The sequence below is a fragment of the Vipera ursinii genome, assembly GCF_947247035.1.
Source record: "Vipera ursinii genome assembly, chromosome: 2".
NCBI classification, from domain to species: Eukaryota; Metazoa; Chordata; class Lepidosauria; order Squamata; family Viperidae; genus Vipera; species Vipera ursinii.
This window is the reverse complement of record NC_139513.1, coordinates 116,320,876-116,343,737: the sequence shown is the minus strand read 5'-3', so window position 1 is coordinate 116,343,737 and position 22,862 is coordinate 116,320,876. Positions and strand designations below refer to the sequence as shown.

The 22,862-nt window shown below is 44.5% G+C and overlaps 1 protein-coding gene across 3 annotated transcripts in view; it reads right to left on the bottom strand.

Annotated features, from left to right (window-relative positions):
- Positions 1 to 22,862, bottom strand: part of SEPTIN9 (septin 9) — a 276,740-nt gene that overhangs the window by 198,877 nt on the left and 55,001 nt on the right. Inside the window, exon 1 of one of the 3 annotated variants that reach the window (XM_083352366.1) lies at positions 2,182 to 2,689. The exons of the other annotated variants lie outside the window; for them this stretch is intronic. Within the exon in view, the coding sequence (XP_083208492.1) occupies positions 2,182 to 2,203 (22 nt within the window). The 5' untranslated portion in view covers positions 2,204 to 2,689. Of the gene's footprint in view, positions 1 to 2,181; positions 2,690 to 22,862 lie in introns of those variants that run through there. 3 annotated transcript variants of the gene reach the window in all.

Genomic DNA, 22,862 nt, shown 5'->3' with positions numbered 1-22,862 from the left:
TATATTAGATATATTAAGGTAAAGGTAAAGGTTCCCCCGCACATGCGTGCTAGTCGTTTCCGACTCTAGGGGCCGGTGCTCATCTCCGTTTCATAGCCGAAGAACCAGCGCTTGTCCGAGGACGTCTCCGTGGTCATGTGGCCGGCATGACTAGACGCCAAAGGCGCACGGAACGCTGTTACCTTCCCACCGTAGTGGTCCCTATTTTTCTACTTGCATTTTTACGTGCTTTCGAACTGCTAGGTGGGCAGAAGCTGGGACGAGTAACAGGCGCTCACTCTGCTACGCGGCACTCGGGATTCGACCCGCCAAACTGCCGACCTTCCGATCGACAAGTTCAGCGTCCTAACCCACTGAGCCACCGCGTCCCTTTATTAGATATATTACTTGTGCCTAAATCAGAAAGAAAAGTAGTGTTTGTTCCCTTAAGCAATAAGCCTGCTGTTAGAGCCATGCAAATGTGCAACTCAAATGCTGCTCTTCTTCCACAGAGCCCAGATTAGACCAGAGCTGAGTTCACTTTTCCTTTGCCACTGTTGCGCTCCACCCTCGTTTGGTGGTTTCCTCTAGAACATGTGGTTTTGCTTCCAGTGTGAATACCCAACAAAGTTAGCAACGCCCAGGAGAGCTGAATGGTTTCCCAACTAGTGTTTCACCCATGCCAGGGAGAAAGACAGTTTTTGGAAGTTGGAGGGAGACAAAGCATTGTCCACCCTGCTCCATTGAATACATCTCAAAGGAAGGTTGACTACAAATCTTTGTAGCTTCTTCATCCAGGAGAACAAAGCAGTAGCTTTCCTCAACAGCATTAAGTGGCAGAATTCGAGGTTGTTCTAGCCATTTCTGGCTTATTTTCTTGCTAAACCAGGCTAAGGCAGAACTCATCTACTGCTGTTCCTCCTCACAATGTTTAAGGACTGAGGGACCAGCAGCAGACTCTACCTTGAGGCATGGGCCCTGATATGGGCTCAGCCATGCCGAATATTGATTGCAGTCCCAAATTCTATTTGCTATTTCACATTATTCCCTAGATAGAGCTGGTGGAAGAGGAGGGATCACACCTAAGGCTACTTGGTGGATGCAGGGAAATAACAAGACGTGAGCAACAAACATCTCTGCTGTTATCTGCTGTGTCACATGAGTTCCCTCTATTAACTCTGTTGTTTACAGGTAAGGTATTTTAAAGACCTCAAGAGACCAGCTCAGAGATTCTTTCAAAGATACCAACTGCTAAAAGTATTGCAAAAAAAAAACAACAGATGTCTCATAAACCTGCCATCAGTCCAGGGCTGAAAAATAATGAACAAAGTAGCTTCAGGCTCTCAGGGAGAGTCAACAGCTGGTTATTGTGTCTACAGTGGTGACAGGTACACAGTGGGCCCATTGTGAGCTTCTTCTTTTACTTAGCAATCAATTTACACCTTGTCTTGAGCAAGTGGACCTCTGTTGAGAATGGTGGTTTCTCAGGCGCATGCCATTAGCAGAAAAGCACCAGTCAAATATACTTGATGATGAAATACAAGGCCCAAGGGCAACAGCCTTCTAGTATAATGTTTCCTAGCCTGGGAACACACATATATCCCAGATACTCTCCCCTAGCAACCGTACCCCTCTTGTTTATCAGCCAATCCTCCCTGCAGCAATATAAACATCTCCAGAGGACAAAGGAGTAGGCGGGAGAGCTTCTGCCTTTGACACAAGTTTTGGCATGAAAGCCAGTGCTAAACCACAACACACAGGCAAACAAAGCAAGCAGCCAACTTCCAGAACATAAAGCCATCCTTGAGCCATGAGCTGGGATAGGCCTTCCCACTCCTCCCCGCTCCCAAATTCTACCCCCCCCCTCCAAACTGTCAAAGTTCATGCAGAGAGGCACCAGGTCCATTCCTTTCTCTGGCAGATGGAAAAGCTGAAAATTGAAGGAAGCACCAATGGGATCCAAAAGCCCAACATTGCTTTTAACCTCTGATGGGGCTCCTGCAGCCCTACCTACCATGAGTCCATTCAGGAGGGGGAAGGATAGTAGAGCTAAACGAAGGTCACCCAGGTCTGCCGAAATGCCACAAGACTTGTGCCAAGACTTTTTCCAATAAAAGCCCAAACCACAAGGGGGTGAATGGGGAGAAGGGCAGGAGGCAGCGCGCGTCTACATAGCCGCAGCCAACTATTCCAGCCACTCACCTGTGATCCGGTCCCTGTCCATGACTGGGAAAGAAGATTTAGCATCCACGTGTCCCAAAGTGTATTTTAATTACTTTCCCTGCTGCTGCTGCTGCTGCCTTTCCCTGGATTTGCCTCTTCGTCAAAACCCAGCAAAAAAAAACAAACGTGCCCAGCCGAATTTCTTCAATGGGTTGCAATCACGAGTGCCTCCAGATTACCACATTTCCGTGCGCGGATCAGACGTTTCTGCTCCCAACTGAAGCAGCTTTGTACCATTGGAAGAAAATGAGCGAAAAATGAGAGATGCCAAAGGCATGACCCGGGAGGGGAAAAATAAAATAAATCGGAACGCAATTTCTCTTCCCCCACCCCAATCCCCACCAAAAATATATTCCGCCACGTGCAGGACTACTGAGAAACCCAATTCCCCCGCAAGACTCTCTTAAAGGCACAGCGCAAGCACTTCCTCCGCGACAGCGCGGCTCGCTCGACTTGTCATTTAATATCAGCCGGAAAAAGGCGCTCGCCAAACTCGGCTCCTTGAAACAAAACAAGCCACTAATCCGTCGGTATTAAACCATGCCCTCGGATTTCTCCTTGCTTCATTCGCTGCCGTCGTTTCTCCTTCTCTCTGCCTTTTTCTTTCTTTTGGCTACAGCAGATTAAAAAAACCCCTCTAATCGGACTTATTCCTCCAGCCGGTCTGGCTTTCAAACTGCTTTTTTTTTTTTTAAAAAAAAAAGTCAATTTCTATTTGCTCTGTTCTGCTGACTTCAGTCTTCGGCGGAATGACAGAGAGAAAATCTCGCCCGCCTGCTTGCTACCAGGGAGAATTGCAGGCTTTCTTCCTCCTCGGGTTCTTGGCCAGAAGCCACAGGGTTGCCTTGGCACAAGGAACTGCCTGTCGGACTTTCCCTTGTCCCACGGGCCAATACGGCTGAGCTGTTGCAGCTGGCCTAGAAGTGACCAGCGAGGCAATGCGAGCTGCCTTGCTACTGGGCTGCTCCTGCAGATATCCTCCTTTCCCCCCCCCCTCCAAGGCAGGCTGGGCTTCTGCTGAGATCTCCTGTCCAAAGGCTCCAGGTGTGGGCTTTGAAGGTAGAAAGGCAATTGTGCAACCACTGTGACCTTATCCCCAAGGCTGGGTGTTATGCTCCATTTCATAAAGGGGTTACTGAGATTTGGGGAGGCTGCCGGCAAAACAAAAAGCCTTGAAGGGGGAATGGCTCATAATGCGAGTTACGCTGGTATGGATCACGCAGGCAGGCCTGGAGAGAATGATGTCTTTTAAAGGTCCATTGGCAACTTGGGACTCACTAAACAAAATGTGGGGCTTGATAAAATGCCTCTGGCTCAGCAAACAGCCTCATGCAATGGATAGCTGGTGAGTCAGCCCAGGAGTTGCTAGTGCTTTTCAGTGCTACAGTTCTGTCAACAAACTTCCCTTAAATTAATTTTAAAGATCCCCTGTCATAAGCAATCAAAAACATCCCTGTAAAAGCGATACATGTTTTTTAGGAAGGACTTATGGAGTAAACGGAGATTCCTGCCAGCTGCTACTTACGAGATTGCCCTAGAAAAATTCAGCACAAATAGCCAATATTAATAAGTAGGCCTCTACTGGAATCTTTCCAGAGGGAGCTCTGGGAGAAGTAAAATATTCACAGATTTGCAGAATGATGCTTAGAAATCTATTTTTGCTCAGCTAGTCCATAAAAGAAGCAGGATCCTCATAACAAATATCTCTAGCAATTTAATCACATCACTTGATTAATTAGAAGTGATTGGCGTATGTGGGCCTCTCAGACCCACCTTTTTAGAGGACAGAACTTGTAGTAATTTATTGTTCTGCTTACATAGTTCACAATGCCTTCTCCATCTGTTTGCCTTTTCTGAGTCTTTCCATGACTGAGAACATTGACCAAGGCAGAAACTCTAAATTTAGGGCTTTTCTAGCCTGCTTGACCTGTGCTAAGTGGGATCATTGTCCATTTTGGACACTTTGCAACTACTCCCAAAAATGGCATTTATCTTTGTGTGCAAGGGGATGATACTGCTGTATTGAGTGAGTCATCTCCATTCCAGATTATTAAAATGGATGAATCATCTTCCCATGGAAGCAGAAGGGCTGATAAAATCCCTTTCAGTACTGCAGCCTCCACATTTGCCATGTATCGAACTACATGCATACTTGCCTTTCAACAATTCCAACAAGCGGGCCTGGACTGACTACGGTTTTAATTAGTTTTTTACTGGTTTTTAAATTGTCATATAATTATTGTATTTATTGTTTAATTCTTTTTTTAAATTTTCTATTTTATGTTTTTAATTTTTATTGTTGTGTGCCGCCCTGAGTCCTTAGGGAGAAGGGCAGCATATAAATTTAAATAAATAAATAAATAAATAAATAAATAAATAAATAAATAAATAAATAAATAAATAAACAAACAATTCTCCTCAATATAGCTTTCTGGTTACTCAAAACCCTGGGTGGGTCAAAACCCTGGGTGGGGAGTCAACTAATACTGTTCCTTCAAAGAAAGAGGGGAAAAAGTTGAGCAGTAGCCACACTGGAAATAAATAATTCTAACTTCCAGATGACAATAATAGAAACCTTTTGTATTGTGACACTTGCATATCTTCTAAAAACGTTAGCATATTCATAGGACAGAAAGGAAGTCAGCTAACCTACTTTATGTACACTGCAGGGTCTGTTACATCATCTCTGACAGATAAGCAGCCACTGTATCCCCCAACAAATGAGATTTCATCACTTCATGTGACAGCCTGTTCTGCTCACTGACAGCTCAAACAAAACTTTCTCTTGTACTTACTTCCTTGTGGCTTTAACACATTGGTTTTTGGTCTTGCCCTTTTAGTAATAAGAACATATATACTCAGTGCTTTTTTTTTGTAAAAGAAAAAGGTGCCGGAACTCACACACGTCATGCAACCCGCCTTGCCTACCCTACAAGGTTCCATCCAAAAAAAGGTGACGGAACTCCGTTCTGAGCGTTCTAGGAGAAAAAAAGCCCTGTATATACTCTTTCTTCTGTGTGACAACCTTCAGATTGTCTTATCCTATCAACCCTTGGTTATCTCTAAACACTAAGATCCTTTCATATGGCTTGTTTCCAAACCCCTCACTGTCTTGAAAGCCTTCCTCTGATCTCAGTCCCATTTGTCATTGCCTTTTTCCAATAGGGTACCCAAAATTGTTTACCATCACATGTTCTTGCTTATAGTTTATAGACTCATACTGCAGGATTAGTTAGTGCTTGTCAGTCTCATCAGTTTTAAGATACATGGATTTCATCTCTCGGAATGCTGGCTGGGAAACCTTAGGAGTTAAAAGTCCACCCACCTTAAAGTTGATGAGACTGAGAAATACTGAGGTAGAAAATGGAGCATATGATCTAGCAGCCTCGCTATTTTTGATAAGAGCCACTTTGACCATCAAGCCAAACTAATTTCCCTACACTTATTTTGGAATGAATTCTTCCTGGAAAACATAGCACAAAACAGAATCCCAAAGGGAAAATGCTATAAAGTTAAACAGTTAAAAAGCCACTGTATCTCCCCACAACAATAAAATATTACATTAAATTCAGGCTGTGTTAAGAGCAATAGACTTTGTGAAAATGAAATGAAACAGTCTGCCTGGTAGAAAACAGCAGATGCTGGGTGCTCTTGGTGATGGGGGAGAATTCCTTGTGCCCATCACTTATATTATTATTGTTATTGTTATTATATTCATAAAACATGAAACTCAGTCAACTGAACACTCAAATTGACTGCCACTAATGGTTGACACGGGTTGCTGCCAGCATCCTAGGTATCAACCAGGTATCTCCTTAAAATGTAAGATGTTCCGAGTAGCACAGTTTTTTGTAGCTTTGCTGGAGTTATTGCAGGAAGCTGCAATTTCTTGATGTATTTTGCAAAGCTTTTGGACATAGTTCCCAGTGCCCCAATGACAATGGGTATCACTGTTACATGTTTCATCCATAATTGCGCAGTTTAGACGGCCAGGTTGCGGTATTTTGTAATTTTTTCCAGTTTTCTTTGACTCTGGCATCTCCTGGTACAGTGATATCAATCAACTGTACACTTCGGTTCTCTATGACTGCGATATCTGGCGTGTTGTGTTCCAAATGGTGATCTGTCTGTATTCGGAAATCCCACAAGATCTTCACCCTCTCATTCTCGACAACTTTTTCTACCCTATATTCCCTCAACTTTTCAGACACAGGCAAGTATTATTATTATTATTATTATTATTATTATTATTATTATTATTATTATTATTATTATTATTATTGTTGTTGTTGTTGTTGTTGTTGTTGTTTTGTTGGTTGTTGGTTGTTGTTATTATTATTATTATTATTATTCCAGGAAAGTATTCCAAGAGGAAGACTGCTGGGCTTATTGCAAAATTTTAAGGTCATCTTTAAATTACTTCAGTCCACCATGTTTATGACTTTAAATGAGAGTACCCATAGGCATATTCCAGTTTGTTGTAGTGAAGGCTTAAGGGCAGCCTCTTATTGCCATTCAGCCTGAATGTCATTGGTCCCAATCTGTGGGAACTGGTGGTCATTTTTAGCATTCTAGGGGAATTTTGTGATAGTTGCCATGAAACATTTAACCAGTCACAAGATACCAATTTACTGAAAGATGAATTAGTGAGGTTTAGCTGCCTTCTCCTCTTCCCCCTCCCAGCTGCTGCCACTTCTCTCTTGTTTTCTAAGGAGTACATGCTCAAATAAAACACTAGCAGAAGCCAGCCACTATTTTTATCTTCTAAGAAGGCCAGTGATGCTGGAGCTGTCCTTGGAAATAAGAAATGATGCCATGGGCTTACAATCTGCTTTGCAGTGTGCCAATTTCCCTCTTATTGCATCCTGATAGGGAAATAAATAAGTCCAGAAGGGAAGGAGTCTGTCATACACCAAGACAGAATACTGCAATGTGAACCCCATCACTGTAACATAGATACTTGAATTTAAGCGCTTCGTCTCTACATGATGCTACGACTACATTAGCCTACTCCAATGAAGAATGCTCCTGGCTGCTTACCACCACCTGAGCTTCACCCAGTTCATTCAAGAAGTGTAAGGTAATAAGAGTTTATTTTCTGTCTGAAATGCAGCAGGCCTTCTCTTTAGCAAATTGAAATGTAGAGGGCCTCCTGAGCAAACTTCCTATACTGGTCTCATTAGACAGTAATTTTTTTCCATTATCTTTAGCAGCTAAATTGCATTGCTACAGTAGAAAAGCTTGGGTTCCCCCCCCTCCTCAATTGGGTTGTGGAGACAGGAAGAAAAGATAAACCAATTATAGGCTAGGAGCCTGGATTTGGACAGTGTTTTGCCTTTTAAAAATAAATTTCAAGGCAACTAGGACAATGCTTGCAAGACACATGAAGCATCCATTATGTAAACATATTCATTCAAGTAGTTTCAGAAAAACGGAGAATACCACAAAATTCCAAATTTGAGAATTATTCTCCATATACAGACTGTAATGAAAGATAAATGAGCACAACTGTTTTCAATAGCTGCAACATGTTCATTAGTCCAGTCAGGGCTTTTTTTGTCATAGAACGCTCAGAATGGAGTTCCGTCACCTTTTTTGGATGGAACCTTGTAGGGTAGGCAAGGTGGGTTGTATGGCATGTGTGAGTTCCGGCACCTTTTTCCTTTACAAAAAAAGCACTGAGTCCAGTCATCACAAACTCTAGGAAATAAAAGCCATTTATGAAGGATCCTTATAGCAAGCCAGATAACGATCACTAATAGTTTATTTATTTATTTATTTATTTAGTTACATTTATATACCGCCCTATTCCCTGAGGACTCAGGGCGGTTTACAGGGAATTAAAAAATCCACCATACAAAAGTTAAAAAACCAAATTAAAAAATATTAAATTGACCCTGTATACTTAAAACCCCAATTAAAAATTTCTCCTCAGCCTGGGCCTGAGAGCTCAAAGAGCCAGGTCTTCGGGCCCCAGCGGAATGATCGGAGGTCGGGGGCAGTCCTCAGCTCCACCGGCAGCTGGTTCCAGAGGGCAGGCGCTCCCACTGAGAAGGCCCTATCCCTGGGTGTCACCCGCCGGCAATCTCTCACCGGCGGCAACCTGAGCAGACCCTCCCTGTGGGAGCGCACTGGGTGAAGGGCGTTTGATGCCGGCAGCAGGTGTTCCCTCAAATAGCCCGGACCCAGGCCATGTAGGGCTTTATAGGTAATAACCAGCACCTTGAATTTCACCCGGAGGACAACCGGAAGCCAATGCAGCTCGCGGAGTAGAGGTGTTACATAGGAGTATTGGGAGACCCCCATTACAACTCGCGCGGCCGCATTCTGCACCAGTTGAAGCCTCCGAGTGGTCTTCAAGGGCAGCCCCATGTAGAGAGCGTTACAGTAGTCCAAACGGGAGGTCACAAGTGCATGAGTAACTGTGCGTAGGGCGTCTCGGTCCAGATACGGACGCAACTGGCGCACCAGGCGAACCTGTGCAAAAGCCCCCCTGGTCACGGTTCCTATGTGGTCTTCAAAATTGAGCCGTGAGTCCAGGAGGACGCCCAAGTTGCGAGCCCTATCAACGGGGGGCAACACCTCACCCCCCATCGTTAGAGGTGGAATAAGTTGGTTAACCCGAGATGCCGATATGCACAGCCACTCAGTCTTGGCGGGATTGAGACGAAGCCTGTTTCTCCCCATCCAGACCTGAACCGCCTCCAGGCACCGGGACATCACGGAGAGGGCATCGCTGGGTTGGTTCGGGGTGGAAAGAAAAAGTTGGGTATCATCAGCGTACTGGTGATACCCCACCCCGAAACCACGAATGATCTCGCCCAGCGGCTTCATATAGATGTTGAACAGGAGAGGCGAGAGGACCGACCCCTGAGGAACTCCACAAATGAGAGACCTCGGGGCGGATCTCTGCCCTCCTGTCAACACCGACTGCGAGCGGCCCTGGAGGTAGGAGGAGAACCACTGTAAAACGGTGCCTCCCACTCCCAACCCCCTGAGACGCCGCAGCAGGATACCATGGTCGATGGTATCGAAAGCCGCAGAGAGATCTAATAGGACCAGGACAGAGGAGCAACCCCTGTCCCTGGCCCTCCAGAGATCATTCACCAGCGCAACCAATGCCATCTCCGTGCTGTGTCCGGGCCTGAAGCCCGATTGGTACGGGTCCAGATAATCAGTTTCCTCCAGGAACAGAGGGAGCTGATGCGCCACCACACTCTCAACAACCTTCGCCAGAAAGCGAAGGTTGGAGACTGGACGATAGTTGTTTAAAACATCCGGGTCCAGAGCAGGCTTCTTGAGAAGGGGCCTCACCACCGCCTCCTTCAAGGCGGCAGGGAAGACACCCTCCTTCAAAGAAGCAGTTATTACTGCATGGAACCAGCCTTGTGTTCCCTCCCGAGCCGCATAAGCTAGCCAGTAGGGGCACGGATCCAACAAACAGGTGGTGGTGCTCAGTCTCCCCATGATCCTGTCCACATCATCAGGGGAAACAGGGTCGAACTCAGTCCAGATAACGTGCTCAAGACCGCCTGATTCCTCCACGTCAGACTCTGCCCAGTCAGAGTCCAGACCGGTCCGGATCCGAGCGATTTTGTCCGCCAGATGATGACTAAACTCCTCGGCTCGTCCCTGCAAGGGATCCTCTCTCACCTCCTGGTTAAGGAGGGAGCGATTCACCCTAAACAGGGCGGCCGGGCGATTATCTGCGGATGCGATAAGGGCGGCAAAGTAGTTAGACTTCGCCGTCCTTATCGCCGTAAGATAAGACCTTATGAAAGTTCTTAACTGCAATCGGTCGGATTCGGATCGGCTGGATCTCCAACCGCTCTCTAGACCTCGTCTCCGACGCTTCATCTCCCGGAGCTCCACAGAGAACCATGGGGCCCAGCGGGATCTGCGCCGGGTCAGAGGTCGCATGGGTACAACGCAGTCAAGTGCCCTGGTGGCAGCCGTTTCCAAGGCCTCCACCAGAGCATCGACTGGGCTGTGGGTAAGGGTGATAGGTATAGGCCCAAGCGCCCTCTGGAACCGATCCGGGTCCATTAGGCGCCTGGGGCGGAACCACCTGGACGGTTCCGCCGCCCAGTGGCGGGGGGTGGCATGACGGAAAACCAGCCTCAGGAGGTGGTGATCTGACCATGACAGAGGGGTGATGGACGGGGAACCCCCTCCCAGATCGTCCAACCACTGTCCAGACAGGAACACCAGGTCGAGAGTATGATCCCCCTCATGAGTCGGGCCCTCAATAACCTGGGTCAGGCCCATGGCTGTCATGGAAGCCATGAACTCCCGAGCTAACTCCGACGACCCTCCAAGTGACGGAAGGTTGAAGTCACCCAGGACTATAAGCCTGGGGAACTCCATTGCCAACCCTGAGAGGGCATCGAGCAGCTCAGGCAGGGCTGTTGCCACACAGCTGGGCGCCAGGTATGTAAGCAACAAGCCCAACTGAACCCGAGGACCATATCTCAAGAGGAGGGATTCACTCCCGGCCATCTGGACAATGGTGGCCTCCCGGGGACACAAAGTCTCCCGAATAACCACTGCCACCCCACCACCCCTGCCCTGACCCGTAGCTGGTGCAGCACCCGGAAACCCGGCGGGCATAACTCGGTGAGAGGCACCCCTCCCTCCGAGCCCAGCCAAGTTTCCGTGATGCACGCTAGATCCACACATTCCTCCTCGATCAGGTCACGGATGAGGGGAGCTTTGTTAACTATGGATCTAGCGTTAAAATAGACCAACCTGAGCTCAAGGGCCTGATCACCCTCATCCCCGGGTAAGTTTAACGTTGTTTACTCTGAGACCTACATGTCTGTCCTTGCCCTGCTTTTAAATGACACCATTCCCTCTTTTGGTGTTAATTTAAGAGCCTTGGTGGAGCAGTGGGCTAATGCCTCCTTAAGTAACACCAGCTGCCTGCAATTAGTGCAGGTTCGCATCCCACCAGGCTCAAGGTTGACTCAGCCTTCCATCCTTCCGAGGTAGGTAAAATGAGGACCCAGATTGTTGGGGGCAATTAAGCTGACTTTGTAATAATGCCGCTTGTGGGGTGTGTGAAAGCCCTAATAAGCAGGCATATACATAGAATGAAGGCTACTGCTAAGCTTGTAAGCCGCCCTGAGTCTTCGGAGAAGGGCGGGATATAAATGGAATTAAAATAAAAAATAAAAAAAATTAAAAAAAAATTGGGATAGGATTTTTTTTCTCCTATGCTTTGTTAATAAGAGGATAATATTTTTGTAAGCTTCTAACTTATGCCTTTTTTTTTCTTTCTACCTCTATTTCAAGTCACACTGTAGTCAGCTAATTTCATGCTAAAAGTTGATTGAATTGATTGACAAAGCCTAGCATTTTTTTTTTCATTCCAACACCCTTGGATGGTACTAGAATGGGAAAAAAATGCTAGGCTTCATCAATCAATCTTTTAACCAATCACCTCTTAACAGTGACACAGCTAAGGCCAATTTAGCCTATCTCACTTAGGGGCTGAAAGAACAATGTCATAGGAATATGGCAGAAAATATCCAGCACAAGAGAATGTGCAGGGTCCCTGGTGCTCTCTGAGCTTGGTTGTTTTCTTGCAGACATTTCATTATCAAATTAGGTAACATCATCAGTGCACTAGAGAATGTTTATGCCATGGATAGATGCAAGGGGAAATTGGCCCCAAATGTCAGCCACTCAGCCACTGATTCTTGATATGATATAAGATATGAGATACTGCTGCCGCAATATTTCATATCATATCTCATATAAAGAATCCGTTTGGTGTAGTGATTAAAGCAAGGGTGTCAAACTGCCAGCCCACAGGCCGGACACATCACCAGGAAACCGCGCCAACTCCATTGCCAGCAATGGGAAAAAAGCTCCATACATCACATGACGTCGTGAGTTTGACATGTCTGTTTTAAAGCATTGGGCTAAGAAATTAGGAGTCCTGTCTAAGGCATAAAATAAGCTGAATGACCTTGGGCCAATTGCTCTTCCTCAGCCCCAGGAAGGAGTCAATGACAAATCACAAGATATTGCCAAGAAAACGGCAGGGACTTATCCAGGCAGCCGCCAGGAGTCAACACTGTGTCAAAGAGATACATTTATATTATACTAGATGAAGTCTGATGAAGCTAGTGAATAGATGGTATAAAATTCTGTAGGTTCTGTAACATGCCATGCAATGTTAAAATGTTCAAGTTTATGATGCAGCGTGTCAGTGGAATCCGATACAGTTTATTCAGTGGGCTGGTTAAGCAAATCATAGCAGAGTGTTTGAACCCAACCACTGTATATGCCTTTTCTCCCCACTGCTCCTTAATCTCCTTAATAGACACAGACATTCATTTGGAAATTACTGCTTTGCCTTTACACACACACACACACACACACACACACACACACACACACACACCCTTAATTTCAATAATTTTAATCCATGTTTGAAGAGAAATGTGTTTCCTCAAGGCACAGTTCATGAGGAAAATAGGTGAACCCCATTTCACAGCCTGATCTGGACCAAGTTCTAAAATCAGAAGAAGAAGAAGGGGAAAAAAAAGAAAAGAATGAAATACTGGGACAGGAAGGAATAGCCTCGACTCCCACACCATGAATAGCTATGCTCCAAGGACGGATTTAGAAGTGGTATGTTATTCTGTGGCTAAGTTACACAATTAGGGGTTTTGGAATGCACCAGAGAGTAGTGGAAGATCTTGTCTTTGCAGCTCTTAAGTTGTGTATGACCAGTAAGATTGCTCTTTCTCTCAATCTCTACCCTTCCCCCATTTCAGTTCTGGAAACTGTTATTCATCTGTGAAAACAACACTGAGCAGTGGAAAAAGACAGAATTCAGCTTGAAACATCAGTAAGCCCAAGGAAATGTTGCAAAGTCAATCACAGAAACCAAACTTTGCACATGAGACAACTGTACAGAGGGAGGGTTGGGTTGTCAAAAGGGTTCAGGAGATAAGGCAAGAAATTGTGTGCCACTCTGAGCCAGCCTTGACTCCTTGTGGACTACATGGACAACATCCCTGCAGTTGTCTTGGCAAGATTTTGGAAATTGTTTGTCCTTGCCTTCTGAGAGAAAGTCAGATGGATTTGTACTGAATGTGGGACTGGAATTTTCTCCCATTTTCTAATCCAGAGCCTTTAACCACTACTCGCAGCAGCCACTGCAGATCCAAAGTGGTGCTATCTTTTTTTTTTTATGTGGTAGCTGTCTTACACAACATATGGATGTCGGCGCAACTGGTGTTTATGTGTACCATCGTCAGACACTATGGAAACTCAGAAACATCTCCAACAACTTCAATAACATTATTACTGAAGATTTGCAGAGGAAGCTGCATAACCTCGGCTTGCTGCAAAGCCCAGGCCTTCAGACCCCGGCGTCACCAGAAGCAGACGGATGGAGGAGGGGGCATCGGAAGTGGTGTGAGAGGAAGCGGAAGCACGGAAAACGAGCAGGGATAAATGGTAGGTTAAAGGCTAACTTAAGGGACGCGGTGGCTCAGTGGGTTAGGATGCTGAGCTTGTCGATCAGAAGGTCGGCAGTTTGGCGGGTCAAATCCTGAGTGCCGCGTAGCAGAGTGAGCGCCTGTTACTCGTCCCAGCTTCTGCCCACCTAGCAGTTCGAAAGCACGTAAAAATGCAAGTAGAAAAATAGGAACCACTCCGGTGGGAAGGTAACAGCGTTCCGTGCGCCTTTGGCGTCTAGTCATGCCGGCCACATGACCACGGAGACGTCCTCGGACAAGCGCTGGCTCTTCGGCTTTGAAACGGAGATGAGCACCGGGCCCTAGAGTCAGAAACAACTAGCACGCATGTGCGGGGGAACCTTTACCTTTTTAAAGGCTAACTTTAGTCAGCCTGCTTTACCATCTATCTTGTTAGCAAATGTTTGTTCCCTGGACAATAAATTAGATTATATCAGACTTCAGCAAGCTACACGGTGTGAGTACAGACATTGCTGTGTCTTTGTTTTTATGGAGACATGGCTGAGTGATAGAGTTCCGGATGCTACTATTCAGTTGGATGGGTTAGACCTTTTTATTTACCCAGGAAATTTACCACTGCTTTTATACTGCTTTTATTCCACCTAGCGCTAATGCTAAGGAAGCGCTCTGTGTATTTTACCGGACTATCAACGAACTGCAGAACACACACCCTGATGGATTATTTATTGTTGCCGGAGATTTCAATCATGCAAATCTCAGAACTGTGCTCCCTAAATTTCATCAAAATGTGGACTTTGCAACCAGAGGGGAAAACATGCTGGATGTTGTTTATACAAACATCCCGGGTGCATATCGGGCAAAGCCCTGTCCCCACCTCGGTTATTCAGACCACATCTCTGTTATGCTAATTCAAGCATATAGGCATTCAAGGCTAGTACAGAAGCAGGTGAGGACCTGGCCAGCAGGAGCCATCTCTGCTCTTCAGGACTGCTTTGAATGCACTGATTGGGATATGTTTAGGGAGGCTGCAACCAACGGCGACTCCAATGAACTTGGAGGAGTATACATCGTCAGTGACCAGCTATATCAGCAAGTGCATTGATGATGTTACAGTCTCCAGGAAAATTATTTTACTCCCTAAGCAGAAGCCGTGGATAACTGAAGAGGTGCGTGTTTTATTGAAAACTCGAGACTCTGCATTCAGAGCAGGCAATAAAGCAGCCCTAAGAATAGCGAGAGCCAAATTGTCCCGGGCCATCAGAGGAGCAAAGTGTGCACATGCTCAGAGTATCCACCAATACTTCACGGACAGCGGCGATATACGGCATATGTGGCAGGGCATCCAAGCCATCACTAATTACAGAATATTACCATCTGCCTGTGAGAGCAATGGCTCACTTCCAGATGCGTTGAATAGTTTCTATGCCCATTTTGAAGCACAGAACAACGTGACAGCAAGGAAGACCACACCTCCTTCCAACGACCAGATACTTTGTCTTTCCACTGCTGACGTGAGAAAAGCCCTAAGTAGAGTCGACACACAAAAAGCTGTGGGACCAGACAATATTTCTGGCAGAGTGCTTAGAGGATGTGCAGACCAAGTGGCAGATGTTTTCACCGACATATTTAACATTTCTCTGAGCACCACTGTTGTCCCAAAGTGCTTCAAGACAATGATCATCATTCCCGTGCCGAAGAAACCATCTGTGTCTTGCCTAAATGACTACCATTCTGTTGCACTTACTCCCATCATCATGAAGTGCATCAAGAGGCTCGTCATGAGGCACATAAAGACCCTGCTGCCTGTAACATTGGATCCACTGCAGTTTGCATACCGCTCAAATCGTTCCACCGATGACGCCATCTCTACTACACTCCATCTAGCTCTCACTCATCTAGAAAACAAGGACTATACATACATATGCTGTTCATAGACTTTAGTTCAGCATTCAACACTATTATTCCCCAACACCTGATGGGGAAGGTGGCCCTGTTGGGCCTGAACATCTCCCTCTGTAACTGGATCCTGGACTTTTTGACTGGAAGACCTTAGTCAGTCCAGATCGCGAATAACATTTCTAACACCATCATACTGAACACTGGGGCCCCTCAGGGCTGTGTGCTTAGTCCCCTGTTGTTCACCTTGCTGACACACGACTATGTAGCAATGCACAGTTTGAACCACATCATTAAGTTCGCTGATGACATGACTGTGGTGGGTCTCATCAGCAAGAACGATGAGTCAGCATATAGAGAGGAGGTGGAGAAGCTAATAGACTGGTGTAAAGCCAACAACCTGTCTCTGAATGTAGACAAAACATAAGAGATGGTTGTTGACTTCAGGAGGACAAAATATGACTGCTCTCCACTGAACATCGATGGCTCCTTCGTGGAGATCATAAGGAGCACCAAATTTCTTGGTGTTCACTTGGCGGAGAATCTTACTTGGTCCCTCAACACCTGTTCCATAACAAGCAAGGCCCACCAGCATCTTTACTTTCTGAGGAAATGAGGAAGTCACAGCTTCCGCCACACATCCTCACAATCTTCTACAGAGGGACTATTATTATTATTTACTATTATTATTATTTATTAAATTTTTATACCGCCCTTCTCCCGAGGGACTCAGGGCGGTGAACAGGGCATATCTTAAAACTACAAAAGTACAAAAATTAAAAAAGAATTAAATTATTGCCCACAATAAAAACAATAAACAATATATATAAATATTAAAAACCCTAAGTGATTCCCCATCAGGCCAGGCCAGCTTGTTCAAATAAATGGGTCTTTAACCCGCGCCGGAAGGAGCGGAGATCCGGTGCCATCCGGAGCTCAACCGGCAGCTGGTTCCACAAAGCCGGAGCGCCCACAGAGAAGGCCCTCCCCCTGGGGGCCACCAGCCGACATTCTCTGACTGGAGGCACCCTGAGGAGGCCCTCTCTGTGGGAACACACGGGGCGGAGGGGAGTCGACGCCGGCAGCAGGTGGTCCCCGAGGTATTCCGGACCCATGCCATGTAAGGACTTAAAAACCATCACTAAGACCTTGAACCTCACCCGGAAGACAACTGGTAACCAATGCAGCTCGCGGAGCAAAGGTGTAACATGGGAGTACCGGGAAACTCCCAAGACAACTCTCGCGGCCGCATTCTGCACCAGTTGGAGCCTCCAAGTGGTCTTCAAGGGAAGCCCCATGTAGAGAGCATTGCAATAGTCAAGACGAGAGGTCACGAGCGCATGAGTGACCGTACACATGGCATCCCGGTCTAGATAGGGCTGCAACTGCCGCACCAGGCGAACCTGTGCGAAAGCCCCCCTGGTCACGGCTACTACATGATCTTCTAAGGTAAGCCGTGCATCCAGGAGGACTCCCAAGTTGCGAGCCCTATCTATGGGGGGTAAAGACTCACCCCCCATAGAAAGTGATGGAACGTTTTGAATGTCCAGGGATGCCGGGATGTACAGCCACTCAGTGTACAGCCACTCAGTGAGAGCACCCTGAGCAGTTGTATTACTGCCTGGTTTGGAAACTGCACCGTTTCAGATCACAAAACCCTACAGCGAATAGTGAGGATGGCAAAGATGATCATCGGGGTTGCTCTTCCCTCTGTCATGGATATTTACATCACACTTTGCATCCGTAAAGCCAGAAACATTGTGGCTGATTACAACCCCCCCCCCATACACACTTTTTACTCTTTTGCCATCTGGAAAGAGGTACAGGAGCATTCAGACTCGGACATCCAGATTGTGTTACAGTTTCTTCCTACAAGCTATTAGAATTCTCAATACGAAGAAACTAGAACTATAAATACTTGCATTTGTAGTTTTTTTAAGTTTTTAGTTTAGAGTTATGTGTAGTTTGTGTTCTGTTCTTTTTTGATTTGTGTCGTCTGATGTAGCACCTTGGTTCTGGGAAACGTTTCGTTTCACTGTGTACTGTACTGTATATTGTTGAAATGACAATAAAGTCTACTACTACTACTACTACTACTACTACTACTACTACTACTCCAAACTGGCATACTTCATATTATTTTCAAATTTGGCTGCCTCTGGGCACATAACTGTATGCCTCAGAGAACATAATCTTATTTCAGATTTACACTGACCGCCAGGATGCACCACATAACTCGTTTTGGGACTTTTCGGAGCTATGTGAAGAGAGGTACACTATACTGGCCTTGATAATGGAGATAGCATAGATATTAATTTTGAATAATCATGAAGAGTTTCTAGAAAGATCTGACTCCCTGGGTTTTTTGTTTTTTGTTTTTACCTTTTCTTCAATATGAGATGTTTCCTTTTCCGAAATTAAGTACATTAAGTATGCCAGACTTCATTGGCAGTTTTTCATTTCAGTTAAATTTGAAAGCACTACAGTTATTGCTTCCAATAACTGTGGTACCTTTTCAGATTTCCTTATCTGAAATAGTTAAACAGTAATATATTCCTGGATTTTCTCGCACAGATACGACTCATTATTATTCCTATAAATCCCTTATTTATCTGCATGTTTCCTTCCCCCCCCCTCAAATATGCTTAGGTATGGTTTGTTTTCACCATAGCTTATTGAATAAATCATTATGATCTCACTTTACATTACATGCATATTCATCCACCATAATTTATCAACAATGGCAGATTGTTGTTTATATAGAAATGTTTCAGAGGTGATTATTAGCTCCCAAGAATTATTCTATAACTTGGCTGCTTTTGATGAGTTTTTCATTTTACCTCTTTTTACGCTTGATTTAGCATTTATAGTTTGCAGCTTTTGCAGTGCATTCTGTTTCTTTTAACTGTTCAGGGAACTGTTTATTGTTATAACATCAGAATATGCTCAATAAACCATTAACTACAACAGGCAGAAGATCTGGTGCTGTGCACATGTTATACCAGGTTTGTGGAAAATAAGTTAAGCACATACTTCAATAATCAAGACAATTGATTTCAGATGACCCACTTATCCCAAAGCTCTCTAAATAAAGCCCTGAAGGCTGGGATGAGATTGCTGTTTTGCAAAAAAAAAATATTGTTTATTGATGTTTCACACTTTGAAAGCAAGACAGAAAAAGGCTTAATAGCTTTAATGTAAATAATCCATATTAAGTGGATTGAGAGACAATTGGACTTGTTTGCTTAAGAAGATATAAATGATAAATGAGCAGAAAGTCCACCCAGTGTAGAAGAATAATGCAACTGAGCACTGAGTGCCTTACCAGAAACTGATTGATAAATTGTGCATGGACCACAGTCTACCTTCTGAAATAATGGTAAGGTAGAGGATAGGAAATGTTAAGTAGCATCCCTTGTTTTGCTTTGTTTTTCCTTAGACAAAGCTATTCCAAGATATTTGAATGCAGAGAAAAGGTTATGCAATAAAACACAGCACAGATCGAACACCAACACAAGGCAAATCTACACAAGGACTGTAATGCCTATTCTGACTTTGTAATGTGAATGAGGAATATTTTTCTTCACACTGGATTCTACACATATGTACACCACTCCCTGCTCCTTCACCCTTTCCTCTATCACCATCCCCTCTGTCTATTTCTGTCATACTGTTGAAGACACTTCATGTGAATTTAATATAAATGGACAGACAACCAGTTATGCCTTCCCATTCCCTTCCACCTCCTCCTCCTCCTCCTCCTCCTCCTCCTCCTCCTCCTCCTCCTCCTCCTCCTCCTCCTCCTCCTCCTCCTCCAGACATAACCTACTCTAAATCTGCCAGCAACAGGACAATCTTTACCTTTCAACACCTTTGCAGGGAATTGCTTGTCTGGCTGCTGAAGTTTCTCAAGGTAATTCTGCCTGCTAGCACTGTGGAATTAGCCTGGTCTCCTCCCAGTGTGTCTTCCTCTTTACTCCCAAGGCTAAGCATTCCTGAGCAGATACATATTGCTTAGCACTGAGAGATAATGAATGTATTTATCTCTCTGCTGAGGTATTGTGCCCAGGCAAAGGGTGAACTGGAACATTACCAAAAGAATAACTGGATACAACTAAATGCCATTGTTCTTTGTGTAGTGTTCAATACTCCATGGCATCACAGACAGTTTTGTTTCTAAACGATAATATCTCACCCAAGAGGTTTTCAGTAGGATACCATTCAGGTAGTCAATGAAGGTGCTCCCTAACTGCACTGTATCTTTTCCATGGCTTTCTCAACCGTTTATTAAAAAAAAATCAGATGGGCATAATATCCAGATCTTATCCAGAAAAGGGAATATTTTGGAGTGTGGGAGAACAAGTCTGAGATCTCTGAAAATGGCAGGGTTGAGAATGTAGCACGGTTACGGGGGGGGGGGGAATCCAGTAACCAAGAAAATAAAGCATATAGTCTACAAAAAGTATTTATTTTGTGAGACATAAAGCTAGGTCTCATTTTGATTTTTAACAGTGAACAGATATCCTGGAATGCCACAGGTAAGGAGTATTTTGCTTGTCAAGCACAGAGTTAAAGCAAAAACCAGTGCATGAACAAAAATATCAGAAATTGCTGGTATAGGGTGCCAAAATTCTCCATGTGACATCCTCTGAAACTTCAATTAACTTGTCATTAAAAAAAAGTTGTGGGACAAAAGGTTCAGAGAATGTCAGTCCATATCCTCACACCAATTTATTTTCATTGTCTGTATTTGCCTATTTACACATGTGCTAGAGAATGTCAAATGTACTAGATTCAGTCTTTAAAAATGTCTAAGGTTTCACGAGATCATCAAATCTCATGACATTGAGAGCCTTGGTGGAGCAGTGGGCTAATGCCTCCTCAAGTAACACCAGCTGCCTGCAATTAGTGCAGGTTCGCATCCCACCAGGCTCAAGGTTGACTCAGCCTTCCATCCTTCCGAGGTAGATAAAATGAGGACCCAGATTGTTGGGGGCAATTAAGCTGACTTTGTAATAATGCCGCTTGGGGGTGTGTGAAAGCCCTAATAAGCAGGCATATACATAGGATGAAGGCTACTGCTAAGCTTGTAAGCTGCCCTGAGTCTTCGGAGAAGGGCGGGATATAAATGGAATTAAAATAAATAAATAAATAAATAAATAAATAAATAAATAAATAAATAAATAAATAAATTTTGAAGTTTTCACACGAGATCTTTCAAAATTTCTGGAAAGAATGTGAACAATTCCAGGAGTCCCGTTTTAATGGAATCCAGTGATTTGTGCTTTTGATGCTTTTTTAATTAGGGGAGGGAACCCCCCCCCAGCCTTCCACCAGACTGTTGAATGCCAAGTAATACAGGTGGTCCTTGACTTACAACAGTTCATTTAGTGACCGTTCAGAATTACAACAGCACTGGAAAAAAAAGCAACTTATGACAGCTTTTCGCACTTATGACTGTTGCAGCATCCCCATGGCCATGTGATTAAAATTGAGATGCCTGGCAACTGACTCCTATTTATGACCGTTGCAATGTCCTGGGGCAGGGGTCGGCAACCTCGGCTCTTTTATGACTCGTGGACTTCAACTCCCAGAATTCCTGAGCCAGCGTAGCTGGCTCAGGAATTCTGGGAGTTGAAGTCCACGAGTCATAAAAGAGCCGAGGTTGCCGACCCCTGTCCTGGGGCCACATCATCACCTTTTGCAATCTTCTTGTAAGCAAAGTCAGTGGAAAAACCAGATTCACTTAACAGCTCTCTTATTAACTTAATAACTGCACTTAAACAACTGTGGCAAATTCACTTAACACATGTTTTGCTTAGCTCAATTATGGTCATAAAGCAAGGACGACCTGTAGTTTATGGTGTTCCTGGAGGAACAGGAGAACCCTTAAGCTTGGTCTATGCTTCCAGTGCAAGACTGCTGCATACGGTCTCTCTTGTACAGATTAAAGGGGAGAAGGCATTCCTAGATATGATGAGATGGTTTATTTCAGCAACATGCGCAGTGTTTCAATATTTGGCTTTGACTTGGCCTTGGCAAAAAAAAAAAAAAAAATCAGTCAGCCCTGAACCAGTCAATGTTCTGAGAAATTCTTTGAGCAAAGGTTTATTTTCCATACCACAGCTGCCATTTGCAGGGAGAGCGCAGAAAGGTCAGTACAGAAAACATACTTGTCAGTGTTTCATGCCTTTGTCATCTATGTCCCCACCTCCATCTTCCCAAATAGGCTGCAAGTTTATCTACATTTTCTTCTTTGAAACAAGTCTTTTGTTGCATTTGTCGTATGGCATTAGGACCATATAACAAATGCACTGAGATTTCACTCTCTTATTAGTCTCACTGTGAGCAGAAGAGGAACAGACAAGTTGGTTAACATTTCCTTCCTTATCATGCTCTACTGAGGAAAAATGGTTGCCTATAAGTGTTACATTACAAGACTTTTTCTAGGCCTCCCTTATTCTCACATATAGATGGGAAAAATGTGTATGAAAATAGGCATTCTACTGATATCTATCAGAAGGAACATCCCCAGTCCCCTTTTGCCCCAACTGATCAGCTCCAGGTAAAGATCATCAAATGACTTGCCTCAGCAGTAACAACTGCCACATTTTTGTAAAGAGGTACAATTTAATTTTGCAGAAAATAAAGAATGCATTTCATGGGAGGTGAAAACATTCACAAGACATATTATTATTATTATTATTATTATTATTATTATTATTATTAATAATAATTATAATAATTAATATAACAACAACAACAACAATGACAACAACATTAAAGTTGGAGGGGACCTTGGAGGTCCTCTAGTCCAACCCCCTGCTCAGGCAGGAAACACTATACCATTTCAGACAAATGGCTGTCCAGTTTTCTCTTTAAAACATCCAGTGTTGGAGTATTCACAACTTCTGGAGGCAGGTTGTTCCACTGATTAATTGTTCTAACTGTTAGGAAATTTCTCCTTAGTTCTAAGTTGCTTCTCTTTTTGGTTAGTTTCCATCCGTTGCTTCTTGTCCTGCCTTCAGGTGGTTTGGAAAATAGCTTGACTCCCTCCTCTTTGTGGCAGCCCCTGAGATATTGGAATATTGCTATCATGTCATCCCTTGTCCTTCTCTTCATTAAACTAGACATACCCAATGGATATATCCACATGGAGAGAAGAAAGCAGTGGAGTACCACAAGGTTCTGTCTTAGACCCAGTATTTTTCAATATCTTCATAAATGACTTAGATGAGGGAATTGAAGGAGAACTCATAAAATTTGCAGATGACACCAAACTGCAGGAGTAGCCAACACCCCAGAAGA